Source organism: Calypte anna, chromosome 1 (genome assembly GCF_003957555.1).
Source record: "Calypte anna isolate BGI_N300 chromosome 1, bCalAnn1_v1.p, whole genome shotgun sequence".
NCBI classification, from domain to species: Eukaryota; Metazoa; Chordata; class Aves; order Apodiformes; family Trochilidae; genus Calypte; species Calypte anna.
This window is the reverse complement of record NC_044244.1, coordinates 78,841,646-78,857,411: the sequence shown is the minus strand read 5'-3', so window position 1 is coordinate 78,857,411 and position 15,766 is coordinate 78,841,646. Positions and strand designations below refer to the sequence as shown.

Below are 15,766 nucleotides of genomic sequence, written 5' to 3'. Positions count from 1 at the left end.
CTACTCTGGAGAGGCTCCCACCCTTATGAACACCATGATTGCACCAGGCTCTGTGAAACAGAGGATTCCTCCACCAGTACTGTCATGTTCAATTCCCTGACAGAAGAAATGTCTGGGGAAGCTCTTTAGCCAAACCCTATTGCAGCTGAGCTTGGAAGATGCCTTCCATCTCCACACTGTCTTCATTTAAGAGACTGTACTCGTTCCTACCAGTGGCTGCTCTCCCCAGAAGTGTTTTGTACTCACTCGTTTCTTCACTCAATGCATGCAACCTGAGGTCATCCTTGTTTTTTGAGCACCAAAAAAAACCCCAAAAAACCCAAACCAAACAGGGTTGAGTCTCTCCTTCTTACCTACACCTGTCCACAGTCCCAGTTCCTCCCCTTTCTTACTTGCAAATGAATCGATTAAACAGCTGACCTTTCATCAGAAATCGGCAGCTTCTTTGAGAAGTGGAGCTTGTCATAAATGAGAAATCTTAACCCCTGGAAGCCTTTCAAACACTGTCCCCTCCCTCTTCAAATCCTCAAACAGCACTCGTTTCATCTCTGACTTTAATGGTGATCATTAAATCAAAGGGAACACAGATTCTGCGAGCAGGTTGGGTATCGCGGTATCGGTGTACCTTGGTATCAGAGCTGCCAACGTGCCCCAGAGGGGCAGGACTAGAAAAAACAAACTGGGGAAGGAAGCACACTGGGGCAGGCAGCTCTGGTGAACAGCCGTGAGGTGGGGTGTGCTGGAGTGTTGCACCGCAGTCTCACGCGTGTGCTTCACGTGCTTCTGGGTGTAGGTGTCTGCAGGCAGACATCTCAGTGCTTGCTAAAGAGTGGTCTCTCTGGTCAGAAACCTGTGTGAGCATAAGGCTCCCTTGGAGGGGCTTCAGGAGCGAAACAGCCTCTTGCTCCCTAGAGTTCTGGGGTCTGGGTGGGAGCCAGAGGGGCTCGTCCTTTGCAGAGAGGGCGGGGAGAATTCCGGAGGTGGTTTCCAGAGGCTGCAGGAAGAAAACAGTGGAGGACGGAGGAAAATGAGAGCAGAGGGGGTGGGGGTGGAGTGGAGATGGGGGGGAGAGAGAGAGAGAAAGAGACCACCATTATTATCATCACATATATAATATATATCATATATAATTCTTATTTCCAAACTTTCTTAACACAGACTTCATGGAGCCCACCATTAACTATCCTTCTCCCCTCCTAAATTATCATGCAAAACTGTGTAATTCTTCAACATGTGATAGAAAATGGGGTTACACACCCCTCCTGACTACAAAAAACAAACTCTCTGAAGCAGCTCCTGTGCTATCAGTGAAAAAAAAAGCCCACAGCTCTTTTGATTTTGCTCTCAAAGCAAGTCTAAAAATTCCTACTTGGACACCAAGCTACAGGCTATCAAGCGTCCACCCATTCATCAGCTCACCTCACCCACCAAATAGAAAACCAGCCCCCAGATCTAACTCTACAAATGTAATTAGCAGCATCCCCACATCTTGTAAGCACTTGATAGGAAAAAAAATAGATCAAATCCAATATGAAAGGGGGGAAAAGCAGGTGGGTTTTGGTTGTCTGAATCTTCATGCAACGAATAAAACTTAGTTTGCTATGGCACACTGAACTGCACAGCAGTACACTGTTAAAGCAAGCTTTGAACAGCACCTTTGAACCTGTCTCTTTTAAGCAAGCAGCTTGTAATTTAATGAAACATCTCTCCTCCTTGGAGAAAGAATGTGCTTATCAGTGGGATACCTTAGTCTGTCTTGCTTGTAAGTAAGCCAATATGGAATACTTCGTTTTATATGACCTTCACAGCACTTTGGGCATTCAAAAGTTGCCTCCTGCACTGTTGCATAACAAGATGACCATTGCAGTGACAGAAAATGAAAAGGAACATGATCCATAGAAGCACTCAGCCTGGGGAATTTAGAGAACTGGAAAGTGTTTCCCAGCCCGAAAGTTGCTGGGGAAGGAGATGAGAGCACAAACCATGGGAAAGCCCCTGAGGACCTCTGGAACCACAGCTACCACTTTCTTGGAACAATACTGCAGGGAATATCCCTATTTACAATGGATGTTTTTGCCACTTCTAAGGGAAAAGTTAGGGAAGTGCTTTCCCTGGGCCATGGCAGACTTGCGCAGATCATCTGCTGAGCTGTGACAAGCACCTGGCCAGAAGAGAAAACTGCAGCCCCTCTGTATCACCATTTTTTGTGGCAAGGTGCTCAAGTTGCTGGGGAAAACTGTCCAGCTGTGACAATTGCTGTTATGCTCTGGGGACATGATGTGATTAGGATACCCAAGCAGTGAGCAGAGTAACAAGGAAGTGCTCATTCCACTGTTACGGACACACTTAACAGCGTTTGTGTATTCTCGTGTCTAAGTACTTTAGAAATCAAAATACCACACTGGCTACTGGCTAAAGACTGACAGACAGGGAAGATCATCCCCCTCTCCCACTCCAAATACTGGCCTCTGAAACATCTGGGCTTTTATTGCAGTCTCCACTGCAAGTATCAGCACACCCTGACACTGCCTCATTCACAAGATCTAGCAAAAGAAAGGCTTCCAGCTTCTAAGTTGTTCTAAAAGGATTGTGTGAAAATCAGAATAGCTGTATAGCTCCAGCACACACATACACACACATCTCTTGTGTGTATGTTCACAGTACTGACTCATTAACAAAACCAGGTGGAAAAAGTTCAGAAAAAGCTAGAGTTCCGTGCCTCCTCTTTTATATAATTACTTTTGAAATTACAATTTTATTAAGCTTGATCAGAGAATGGATATCCTTCTGCTGAGAAGACAAAATACAAGCACAGACAAAGTGACTTCACCATCTCTAGGACACTAAGTCATGCATTTTTATTGCATCTATTAAACAGACATGCCTGACAGGAAGATAGCTATCTCATAAATCATTTAGTATTCCTGCCTCTCCAAGTAAGGAATGAGAAAGTTACAAATGCATATCCCTAGCAGTCTACCACCAAAACCTGGGATTTCCCATTCCTGAGATTTATAAGCTAGATTTTTTTTTCCTCTCTCTCTGTCTCCTTTTTAAAAACAACCAAACAACAAAACAAAATCCTTGCTGACTTTTTATCTGATTCAAGCAGACCCAAATATATTTGCTCCTTCCCTGGCCAGTTTCTTCATATCCCAGATTCTAAATTTGGAGGCATGGAAGCAGTACAGGAACAGGCATGTGACTCAACTCACAACTGTACAAAACAGGAAGATCTTCCAGTTCCATGGTTTTCAAAAACTAAGAACTGCAACGGGACAAAACAGCAAAAAAAGGCCTCTTCCACCAGAGCCCTATTGCAAATAACAAGTGCTGCTTGACCCAAGCAGCTTTTTAATTCAGAGCAGTTAGGAGGGATGGTCCCCTTGCTGTGATGGTGGTGAGGCTTGTGAACAAGCACTTGCACGGCATGGAAAATCACTGCAGATTTGTCAGGGCTCCTGCAAGGAGTCGCTGTGTCCTGCCTGCAGGGAAAACCAGGGTGGGATGGTGCATCATGTTCAAGGATGCCTGCCTCCAGGCTCATCTCCCTATCTGCAGCCCAGCCCTGCAGCTTCCTTCCTGACACACAGGCCAAACTGGGACACATGCAGTGCGCACTTCTAGGACAGAAATCCCAGTCCCAGGCTTGGTGTCTTGCAGCTGGATGCCAGAAAGCAGCTATTTATGAAGCAGTGTCAGGAACGTGTGTTTCAGGGTCTGCAGTTGGTGTGCAGCAGCTGGTGTGCAGCAGCTGGCTAAAAGTAGCTCAGTGTGGAATTCCTGTCTTGGCCACTTGGAGATGAATTTCAAGCATGAGCTACCCCACTATCTATTTCTGGTTCCTACTTAGCTCCTCTGTCCATATATCTACCAGGCTCAGAATTTTTCCCTTGCAGGATAAGGAGATAAAGAGCTGGCATTTTAGAAGAAAGCATCTTGTTCCTGCTTACCAGAAAAGCAGAGTTTGGGGAGTGTTAAAATAGTGTTTAGCCTGTCAGTCTGACCAGGGCCATTGGAGGCAGGAGCTATACCACCCAGGTTAGGTGTTCTCAATACCTTACTCATGTGACTGAGCCAAAGCTCAGCAGCAAAAATGAAGACAGAACAAATTTGGATGACCAGTGATGGACAGAGAGAGGCGGGACTCTGAACTTTGTCTCCCTGCCCAGACTGAGCATTTGTAAGGCATACAGCAACTGCCCACTATCAATCTGCTGCAATTTTGGGAGCTGTTCCTGCCCCTGTCAGCATTCCCTGGGTTGTCTGCTCTCACATACAAATGTCCTGATCAACTTAACCCTGGAGTATGTCCACACACACCTCTACCTCATGACAAGCTTTATAGGTACTCTTTGAGTACCTGCAGAGTACCTGTCAGACCAGACACCATTTCAGTTTCTCTGTCTCCCCTTTGTATGGTGAGAGCAGAGGACAGGGCAGAGAAGAACTTCCTACAGCTGAGTTACTGTCCCTTCCACCCCACCATGAGGCTGGTGCCTGGAGCTGAGCCTTCCCCCTCTTGCTTTTCCTTAAGAAAATCACACCGCCGGGACCATCTCCCAGGATGCCTTGGAGCAGCAGGCAATAAAATTTAAAAAAAAAAAATGCTGCAGATGAGCAAATCCACAGCAAACAAGGGCAAGAGGCTGGGGGCTGCTGCTCTGCCTGGGAGGTTGCATCACGGGAAGGACTTGCTTCCACAAGCAGGTACTTACGCAGGGGTCCCACACAGGGTGAGGTGTGCCCGTGCCTGGAGTGCCCTTACTTCATATACTCCCCTTCGCTCACATAGTCCATAAAAGACCCCGGCAACTCAGCAAAATCTTCCAAGACAAGACTGGTGGAGTCCTCACCCAGCAGATCACTGTCAGGCCGGGACGACCGGGTCCGTGGAGCTGGTGGAGGAGGTGGTGGTGGTGGCTGCAGAGGGGGCTCGGAGGCAGCAGCCTGGATGGGGGAGGCAGGTGGTGGCTCCTCGCAGTCCTCTGGCTCCCCCTCAGAGGATGCTGGCCCGAGGACGTGGTAGAGGCTGGGCAGGCGGATGTCAAAGCGGAGACCGAACTTGGCGAAGAGCTTCTCGTTGAGGGAGTAGAGCTTCTCAGAGATGTCATAGCCCAGGTGGGAGGAGAAGAGCCGAGCGATGTAGCGGTCCTTCCTCAGGAGGAGATAGAGCTTCTTCCTCGGCCAGGTGATGAAGCTGCAGTCAGTCTCGGCTGTCAGTGTGACCTGTGAGGCAGGGAAGGAGCAGAGTAAGCCCTAACACCCAGGCAGGGGTCACCTGCATTGGGCCTGCATGCTTCTCTCCAGTGAAGGACCCCAGCCCCTTTGATGCCTGCTCTCTTTGCGGCTGGAGGGGCTGGAGAGACAGGCCACTCAAACCTAACTATCAGATAAATCATTTCCTGCCTGTTTCCACTCCCCAGGGAGCCAGAGACCAAGCTTGCCTATGCAATTAGTTGCATGTCCTTGCTTAATTTACCCATGTGACCAGTTACGTTTCACCCTTTCACTGTCAGATAGATGATGCTCCTTGTTAACATCTGGATGACGTAAAAAATATTTAGCATGGTGGCACAGATGGCCTTATCCCTCTACAGAAATGTTATGGAGGAAAGTGTTTTTGATGTGCCCAACCATCCCAAGTCACCCATGGGCAGGCCTGCAGCAGGATGCTGCTCTGTCCTGCCACTGGGTTGCACAACCCTTGCTCCAAGAAGGCCCTGGGTATGGGAAGGGCCACCTGAAGAACTATGCCTGACCATGCCTGGTCATCCTGCACCAGAGGGAAATCCTGCCTTGCCAGCTCTGCTAGGTGCTGTAGGACAGAATGGCCTTGAGGGATGGATGGCACAGCTAGTGAGAGAGAACATTTTGTGTGAGAGTTAATTTTAAGAGAGAGTTTTACTATGTTTGCATGTAAAGGAGGAACTCACTTGAGATTGTGTTGGCTTGATTTTAGAGAACAGTCATTTCTGCTTTGCGTTTTGCCAGTGCAAACAGAGGCATTTTTCCCCCTAGCTGTAAGACCAAACTATTAATAATTAAAACCATTATACGGTATGAGTGCCTATTGTAATATATATATATTTAATAGTAGTATTAAAAGGTAAGAAACACAGGAAGGGTCGAATTGCCTTGGGCCGAAGGAGATCTGAGTGTAATGGAGACACTGGCATGTGAACGAGTGTGGTAGCCAAAATATCCTGGGGGCTCCCTTTCACTCTATATCCCGGGGTCTCCTTGTCCAACCACCATTGCAGAAGGACACTGGGAAGCTGAACACGGCTTGGATGCGTGTGTGTCCTTGGATTTGATATTTAATGCCACTGCCATGCAAGCAGCTGCTTTGTGAAAGAAATATATGAGATAAAACCTGAGAACTTTCCCAGCCTGAGGCAAGCAAGAGGAAGGGTCACACAGACCATGGAACAGACAGAATCTCATTTTCCAAACTAATTTCTGGCATGACAATCAAAAGCCTCTGCTTCTCATGAGGAATTAAGTGAGATGTAGTAAGAAAACCTTCCTCCTTACCAAAGCAGGACAGATTTCAGTCATGAATCTCCCCAGCACAAGTGCTCTGACATAGGCATAACCCATAATTCAGTCTTCTGGGGGAAAGTGTGATCCCTGAAACACAATTCCTTCAGCCACTGGGAACCAGCAGTTCTATGGGAAGAAGAGACAGCCACAGCAGAAAGCACAAGGAAACCAACTCTCCTTGTAGGCTGAGTTGTGCTTTTGCCACTATTAAGTGGGCTCAGGACCGAAACTGCAACAGGGAAAACTTGGGCAAGGAAAAACTTCCATGCCTTCCTCCAGCAAAGTCCCAGAGTCAAGCATGGATTATTTTTTTTTAAACCAAATTATTGTGATGCTGAGTAAAGTTGAGCTATGCCACGGTTTTATAAACTACTCCAGTAAGAGGGACTGGTGAGTTAAACAGCTGCCAAAAGCAACACATCATCATGGCTAAGCACAGCCATCAAGGGTAATGTGCTGCCAGGAACATGGACCTGTAAAATCTCCCTTGATGGATGCCAGTCTCACATAATCTGGGACTTCTTCATGCCTCTCAGTTAGCAAATGCAAGTTTTAGGCATTTTCACCACATGGCTGCAGGCTTTCCCCACTTAGGACTCTACTTACCCATTCAAGTGCCAGGCACAGCTGACCTCCCTGATCACCCCTATTTTGCAGAGCAGGAAAGGGGCCAAAAGTGTGGTGTTGGCAGGGCTGGTGCAGTCTGGCACCAGCTTGCTCCCAGACTATCTCCCACACTACAGATAAAGACACTCAGGATGTTTGGGAACATTCAGGCCCCACAAATAGGAGCTTAGAAAACACTGCAGATGTCTTTGCAGGTTGTGTGCCACCAAAACATCCATTTCCTGCTTTAAAGGCAATATCTCCTCAACAGGAGCACTGAGCAGCCATCATGGTCTTCTCCCTCCTCAACTCTTAGGCAAATACAATCCAAGAGCTAGCAGCAACCTGCTGCTGGGTTGGAGCTCTGTGCAAAACATGTGTTACCCCAATACCTAGCACAGCTGTGCTGTTGTTGCCCTCTCTGTCTTGGCCCAATATCCCTATTTCTGCTCACAAGCTGTAGCCCTGTGCCACAGTCACATGGTCAGCCATTGCCTGCAACTGTTCTTACAAGACTTTTATCGCTAGCAATGGCATCACTTTCAGAAGCAACCCCCAGGACCCTTTCACACAGTACATGAGCCAAATTCAGATCCAAGGAGAGCAGATTTGGAGGGCTGCCCTGGTTTAACCATTTCTGAATGTGGCTGCACTCACGAGAAAGCACCATAATTCCCTCATGACCATCCCATGCTCCCAAGGGACTAGCAAAATCCTTCGTTATATGTCCTAACTGACATATTCTATCCCTTGACATCCAGACAGGGATTGGCTTGTCCTGGATGAAAGTTAAAGGCAGAGAGATGTGAGCTTGAGTAATCTCCTCCAGAAGGAAAGCCAAGTAACAAGTGTGGTGTTGACAGCAAGAGCAAGATCCTTTGAGTTACTGCAAATAAGAACTGGTCTGGCCTCTCAGCAAGGGATTTGCCTGCTCAAGAAAGAACCATATTCGGGTGTGAATAATCCTTTCTGCATCTCTACCATAAACACATCAGCATCAGAAAGATCTGTGAGGAAAAGGATGTTTACAGATTTACATCACTGCCACATATTGCCATGGCTGCTGTCTCGAACAATGCACCCTTTTAGCAGTGTGCAGGGCAAATACTTTGTTACAGATACTAGGGAGAACTCCAATAGAAGGAAGACAGCAATCAATACCTCATCCCCATGCTAAATTGAAAGGGGCACCACACTCCACTCTCCCTGCTGTCTGCTGGTAGCTCTTCAGAGGAGGGCAGAAAAAAGATCACACAGCTGATAGTGCAATTTTGTCCTGGATAAATCACAAGGAGAGGGAGGGAGGTATTCCTGGTTAGCTTTGAATTACAGAATGAGCACCCTCCATCCCCTTCTCAGGCATGAAACAAAGCACCAAGGAGTGAGGTTGGGCTGATGTGGGGCTGTGCAGGGTTACCTGGAAGGTTCCTTCCTCAGAAGGTCGCAATGACTCCCATTCTGGAGAGTCCAGGAACTGGTACGGAAAGATGTAGTGAAGGAATTGTCCATCCTGGCTCACTCGGACCCTGTGGAGAGGACAGGTGAGGTACACCACAAAATAGATGCCACATGAACCTGATCAACTCATACATCATTCAAGCAACCCTTCCCACTAGGGAGGAAAGGACTTCTGCCTATCTCACACATGACTCATTTCCGCTGGGACAGCTGTGAATACCCCAGCCTGTGGGGCTGGCCCCTTTTCTTTGTGGGAAACAATATTTGCTGCCACTTCCCCAAACTGCATCTCTTTTCTGTTTCCTGCTACAAAGCCAGCCCTCCCTCATAAACCAGAACTTAGCCTGCAAGACTGATGCTGCTTTTTGGGTACTTCTAAGAGAGCCTGTGGCTCTTTATACTTGCATCTTCTTCCATACTCAGAGGGCATTCCCCACTTCAATGATAGGGAGCTGCACATACACAGAACTCCCAAAATCACACTGTCCATCACTCCTGGCACATCAGCTTATAGTTTTCTGCAGATCACTATTCAATCTTTCTTGGCTTCTTTGCCTTCTGAGTAGTCCTTTTTCCCCTGGTTTTGCTAAAATTATCTACCAAATAGCAAGGCTGAATTTACACCCAACTCTGTTGTGGGGGCAGAGGAGGAGAGCTGCAGAGGGCTGGAGCAGCAGCAGAGCACTCTGAAGCTCTCTGTTCATAGCTCTGCACCACCAGATCTGGGGCCTCTTGCCTCACTGTTGCCACATGCCCCTCTTGTATGCTGCACAAAGGAAATTCTAGCTTTCAGAAGTCACAAGGCTCAGTTCACTGTTGACTTCCAGCTGGGAATGCTGCCTGGAAGGGTCAGAGATTGCAAGGCGGGTGTCCTGATCCAGGCACATTCCAAGCCCTCCTTGTCCTGCTATTTTTCGGTTTAAGGAGGGGCATCACAACAGCAGCAGTGATTTGCTGGGTCAGCAGGGACCTCACAAATTAATAAAGTGCACACCAGGAAATGCAGATCCAATTCAACCTCCATAGAGGATCCTATGCCAGCCAGAGCACATACTTCCCACTGCAAAAGGGAGCAGAACAACTTTCCCACTAGCACTGCCTTCCTGTCCATTGCAGCACTTTCATGCCCACAGAGCAGCATCATATTATGCAGTGCAGGGCAAGACAGCACAAATTCTTCCCTACCAATATTATTTGCAGATATGTTAAACTTCAGAGCAAGCTGCTCAGCACAGATGTTTGGTAAGGGGCAGGACATCTAATGGAAACACACCCAATTTCCTCCCAGTCATTTGCCATTCAGCACTTATCAGTGGTCCTACAATGCTCTTAACACATCCTATAAAAGGGACAGACACCAAAAAAAAAAGGACAACCCTTCTTTACACACTCCCTCACCCTTATGAGAAAAGATGAACCACAACAGTAAATCATGAGCTCCAGGTGATGCTTTGTTTGTCTTCCAAAGAAAATCCTTGTGGGGCACACCTTCTATAGCTCAGCATTTTTCCCATTTACAGATCTCCTTTCTTTCCCAGTCTCACTTGACATAGGTGCCAAGCACCTGGCAGCAGCTTGGGAAGCCAGTATCATTACTGCTTGCCTTGCACTTGGATTTTGCAAGAGGTTAAGAGATATGTTCATAAAGGCATGCCAGAGGATCTCAGGCAAACAAATGCCAGAACTTTATCAGCACAGTCCACTCAATAATCAAATCCCCAGTGCAACTATCTCGAGGTTTCTGAGGTCCTTCTTGTTGGTCCAGAGGAAGGAACATCAGTAGTAGGAACATCAGTAGTTTATGAGAGCACAGGGCAAAAAAGAGGCCTCATGATGCAGGATCCACCACAGGACAGTTTGCTCTCTTTTTATGAAATGACTCTGAGGAGTGTAACATTTTGGAGCCTTGAGGGGGTTGAGATGTTGGGAACAGGGATGAAAACATCTCCCTGAATACTGCTGGTCAGGGGGAGCAGGTGAATCAACGACTCCTACTCAGTGTACTCACTACTCAGCCATTCACATCAGAGATGTATGTCTGGCACCCCCAGAGACCACATCACCAGACACACCACCTTCCTGCCTTGAGAAACGCTCTCTTGCAGCCAGACTGCTCCCATCAGAAATAAGATCACTTTAAAATGACAGAGAAAGAGGTAAAGGGCCCCCAAAACAGATCACAAGTAAGGCTGAGCTGGCTGCTTCACTGCACACAGTTTGATTCTGCAAACTGTTCCCTGAAATATTCTAACTTAGGAAAAAAAAAACCAAAACACACACAATGCCCAAAAGCAAATTACCCTTCTCCCAAACAAGCAGATGCATATATCAAAGCCCTTTCAGAGTGAAGGAAACAATCATCATGCTAGTTTCTACAGAGGGTGAAAACACAAAAATAAGCCACAGACTTTGTTCAGAAGGAGAGCCTTTACCTGCCAGACAGCAGCAAGGAGAGGCGGTCAATGGGTGTCTTGCCCTCCACTGCATAATTCTGGTCTCTGGCTAGTGACTGGACTTGCTCTTCACAGCACTTCACAATTTCTTTAAAGACCTTCAGGGGCACCTGCAAGGGCAGGTACATGGTCTTGTAGAGAAGGTCAAACTCTCCCAGGATGGTGTTTCTGCGCAGCTGGTAAACCAGGTGAGCCAGCTGAAGCAAGCAGAGGAGGACAAGCAGCATGTTCCAGGTGAAGATATCCAGCCCACAGGCATTCAGCCAGCCCCACAGAGCATAGCACAAGTAGCCCGGGGCCAGGAGGCCAAAGATATAGAGGTACCCAAAGATGCCACTTCCCCCCATGTAACCCAGGAGGACGATGCAGCTGGCCAGATGATAGGCTGCTTCCTCCATAACCTCCTTCCAGGCATGGCACACCGGAGGCTGGAAAATAGCCTGGTCCCAAGGAAGACTGCTTGCACTCATCCTCCCCACCCTCCCCAGCCGTCCTGTGCTCAGAACAAATTGTCATACACAAAAGGCTGCTGCAGAGGTCTGAAACCAGAGCTGCTGGGGAGTAGCTGTTCCTCCTTTTCCTCCTCTTGAGCGTCAGGCGGTCCCACAGCAGTGCCCTTCAGAGCGACATGTTCAAGTGCCACTGAATGTTTTTGTGCCCCCCCAAAAATATCCCCAAAGGGCTCAGTTCTCCTCTTCGTGGCTCACAAACTGGCAGCTGGCCCCCTCCTTAGCCACACCAGTGGGAAAAGGAAATGGCAAATAGGAGGCCAAAAGAGCTCGGTCAAAGAAAGAGTGGAGGCCATTAGCTGGAAAACTTGCAGACAGGACAGAGGTCTCCTTGTGCTGCCTCTTTCTCACCAGCCTCCTGGCACTGGAAATAGAGACTGCGAGAGAGCAGCGGAGGGAGCTGGTGTTGAATGTGGAATGTGTATCACTTGGCAGCGGAAAGGACTGAGACCCCAAATGGATAACCATGTTTGGAATTGAAATCCAAGGAGCAAAAGCAGTGAGGAGAACAGAGAGCAGGCGTGCACTCGCTACTTAACATAACTCAAGCGGGCAGATAAGCCCAATGCACCGCCAGGAAGGGAAAGGAGAAGGGAAAACAACCAGCTTATCATGGGGAGCTCCAGACACACATGGGGCTCTGCTACCCTCTGCCCTCCTGTGAGAGTGACTTTCACCCAGCACAAAACAGGAGAAAGGTCATCCTTCTCCCAGTGTGGCTCAGAGCAGTGGCAGGGACTTAGCAAAAGAAGAGGGGCTGATTCTTAGAGAAAAATTTCCAGGCACTGCAGCATGGACACCCCCACTCCACCCCACACTCTTTGCATCAAGCAGCTCTGTCTCAAGGGGCATTTTAGACCAAGGGGTGCAAGGTAAAGCTCTGCACAAGCAGAAAGCTGGGACTGCAAGGGACAAATGAGCTGCAGGGACACAGCTTTCTCTCTCACAGAGGGAAGCGTTGTCCTGCGTAGAAGTTTAGGTATGTAGCACATGGAAGCGTGTTTTGCAGGGAAATCCTAGTTGGGGGAGGGTTCTCCCACCCCACGGGTAACAAGCTCTGTTGGGAAAAGTCCTTGGGAAATATCATTCCATGTTTTCATTTTTTAATAGCTATTTGGAACCCCCAAACCTTCACTTAGCACAAAGAGGAAAGTGAACACTTCCCCCTCAGACTGTCTGGGATTGCAGGCATGAGAGGAACACACTAAATTGAGTCCTCTGTGGTCAGCTACAGAAAAGATGAATAAATGCACTTTTTCCTCTGCTTCGAGTAACACATTGTCAGGCACAGAGACAGGATCTTCCTTGCTGCCAGGAAGCAGCTACATTTCAGGCATTGACGCAACCCACATGGTCAGTCAACAGGATGAAGTCAGCCTGCATGGGTCTGTGGAGTAGAGATAGGGTTTCCAGGGTGGTCATGTTTCAGGCCAAGCTTGCAGCTGCCCTGCCTAGCATGCCATTCCCATTGGCACCATTCACTTAAAGACACATTAATTGGCTCTTCTACTAGTAGTGCTCTGGAATAACACTGTCTATTGGGAGAGGTTCAAGCAATGCTTTATGGCAACCTTAAAGAATTCATCATAGTCTTGGACAGCACAGTCTGTCTCTACAATGATTATCCCATGTGCAACATGGAGCTCTGAAGAGGAGCAAAGGCTGTGCCATCTTGACAAGATGCCATGTGGGAAGGAAGGAAGAGAGATTAGGCTTTGCACAGGGAGTGAGTACGAGCCACTCAAAGATGCTTTCTGTTAAGGGTGAAATGAGACAGGGAACGTTGTCTCCAGTGATCCCTTATTTAAGGGAAGAGGTAAATCCTACTAAATGAAGCAGAGCAAGGCTCTGGGGAAATTAAAAACTTCATTTCTTTTGACCTTATCTACAAAGAAAGAAGAATGGTCTTATAGCCAAAGCACTACTGTAAAAGTATTGGGAGCCAAGTTCTGGTTTTCATACCATTGCCATGCACTTGCCAGATGATCCCAAAACCTTGTCTACCTTTAGGCCCCTGCAGAAAAAATAGTATTATAAGGGGCACTCTTTCCAAGATACTGACATTTGATATAGTGAGGAGTTGTGATATCAAGATTGGGAAGACTTCTAAGAAAAAGATATGTTATGAAGATCTGCAAGACAAAACTGAACTGCTATGAATAGCAGTGTTGAACTGCAGTAGAGGAAGCATTCTCAGGAGCTGCATTGCAATTTTTCCTGCCTTTCCATTCTACCAAATTTTTTTTTTTGCAGCAGCAGAGAAAGAAACTAAAACCCCAAAAGTTATTAATGTCATTGCTCAGGCAGGTAAATTCTTGAGCTAGAAGGTACTCTAGAAGAAAATGTAAATGACTCCTTAGGACAGAGAAGATGCTTTCTCTGGCATCTTCCAGTACATGGGCAGTGGCAGAGTTGGTGGGGCCAGCACCACAGGTGAGAACAGGTCGTTGCAACTTCCCTGTGGAAGGAAGACAGGAAGTTTTAAACTCACAGCACAAAGCTATCACTTTAGAAACTACACAGCTTTTCTGTTGGAGGTGAATGTGACATTGTAGAAAAGTATACAATTTTTAAAAGGTAGATCTCTGAGCCCACTCTTGAAATCAATTTAGGCATTTTCAGGCACACTTTTTTAAAGGAAGAGTTGCATGATGGTTGAACCACCAAAGTTCACATCTTCCTTTCTCTCTTGAGTACTGTGGCCATATAGACTTCCACAGCACATTCACAGTTTTCCACCTAGCAAGAGTTCAGAAAGCTTTTTTAATTTTCTGAAGATAAAAGTTTATTGTCACGCCTTGCATTGAATTCCAATACAGGCTTTTCATCCAGGGATGCTGGAGTTCATCTGAGTGTGCAAAAGCCAAAAAAGGGAGATACTAAGGCCCAAATTGATTGGTAATCAAGTAAGTGCATAGAAAACACCTAAGCAGCACTCAGGTGACTCTGGCCTGGAAGAAGGCAGACACTACAAGAAAATGAGTCTGTGATGAATCAAAAAAAGACACATCAAACTTTTCAGCACTGTGTAAATAGTTATCCTGCTGATTTCCCCACATATAATGAATTCAGCCAGTAGCAACTGATACTCAGCTCCATTCAGTGATGCAATCCAGATGCAGCCTGCACTATGCTTGGCAAACAAATCCTCTGCCCCTGAGAGCAGCCCAGTACTGAGAGATTGCCAGTCCCAGATGTCAGTCACAGCAGCTAAACAACTGGCTATATGGCTCAACCCTACAGGTTCACTGCTGATCTCATAAGCTGAAAAGTAGTCTAATCACCTGTGCTGAGGGCACCAAGACCTTGATGGCTTTAAGTCAGAAAGGACATAATAAATTATCTGCTTTTTTATTAAATAGTAAATCACTGACATTAGTCTGCAAAATTGTTTGTTAACTCACTAATAAACCCTGTAGCTCCAGAATATCGAGTTAGTGTTTCAAGCTTACAACCATTGGGAGAGGTCTAATATCTGCTCCAGACAAGCTCATGGTGAATGGCAAAAGGACAAGGATGTACTGTGTTTAGTTGGACTACTGCTTCAGTCAGATTTCCTGCTACTGCCACATTTTATGCCCTTGCAGCTACACCAAACACTGTGCAGGGCAGTATCTGCCCCCAGCTCCATTACTAAGTAGTAACATGGTGCCAGTAGCCCCCAGACCCTAAACCAAGCCTGGAATCCACACCACAAAAATCCTGTGATAGAAATTAATCCCCTAAGCAAGAAACATGATTTTTGATTAGGAGGTTTTCCTGGTGTTGCTTTTGAGTATATAGTTCTCCAGAATCTTTTCTGTACCTGCTTCACACAGGTTATTACAGCATCTTACTCATCATCTTCCAAAAGCTTTCTAAAGTATCTACCATGCTTTTATCTTCATGCAGGCCTAGCTGCCCCACTCCTCAAGTCTCTAGAATTTGTGTAAAATTGTATGGGGGTCCATTTTTAAATTTTCTCGACCTGATTTAACTGGCACTCTGTTACCTGACCACTGCATCCCCTGCCCACCTCTGAAAACTGTGGCACCATTTCCAGTTTCCCCCAGACTGGGGGAACCACAAAAGCTGGTCTCATCCAACTTTTAACATTCTCTTCATTTCAAGCCCAGTCACTCAACAATAAACAGCCTTACTCAAGTCAAGACATCAAGGAAATAAACACTGAGTGGAGCAGCTGGTCCTGCTTCC

The 15,766-nt window shown here is 46.9% G+C and overlaps 1 protein-coding gene across 3 annotated transcripts; it reads right to left on the bottom strand.

Moving 5' to 3' along the window:
* Positions 1 to 421: 421 nt before the first annotated feature.
* Positions 422 to 11,965, bottom strand: POPDC2 (popeye domain containing 2). 3 transcript variants are annotated; one of them, XM_008498624.2, is made up of 4 exons: positions 11,043 to 11,965; positions 8,570 to 8,678; positions 4,774 to 5,229; positions 422 to 983 (listed from the first exon to the last, which is right to left on the bottom strand). In XM_008498624.2, the coding sequence occupies exons 1-4, from the start codon at positions 11,531 to 11,533 to the stop codon at positions 909 to 911; spliced, it is 1,131 nt and encodes a 376-aa protein (XP_008496846.1). In that variant the 5' UTR covers positions 11,534 to 11,965; the 3' UTR covers positions 422 to 908. The 3 variants fall into 3 exon arrangements, with proteins under 3 accessions (XP_008496846.1, XP_008496848.1, XP_030321839.1); XM_008498626.2 differs by having other exon boundaries at positions 422 to 994; positions 4,857 to 5,229; positions 11,043 to 11,964; XM_030465979.1 differs by having other exon boundaries at positions 911 to 994; positions 4,719 to 5,229.
* Between the last annotated feature and the right edge of the window lie 3,801 nt (positions 11,966 to 15,766).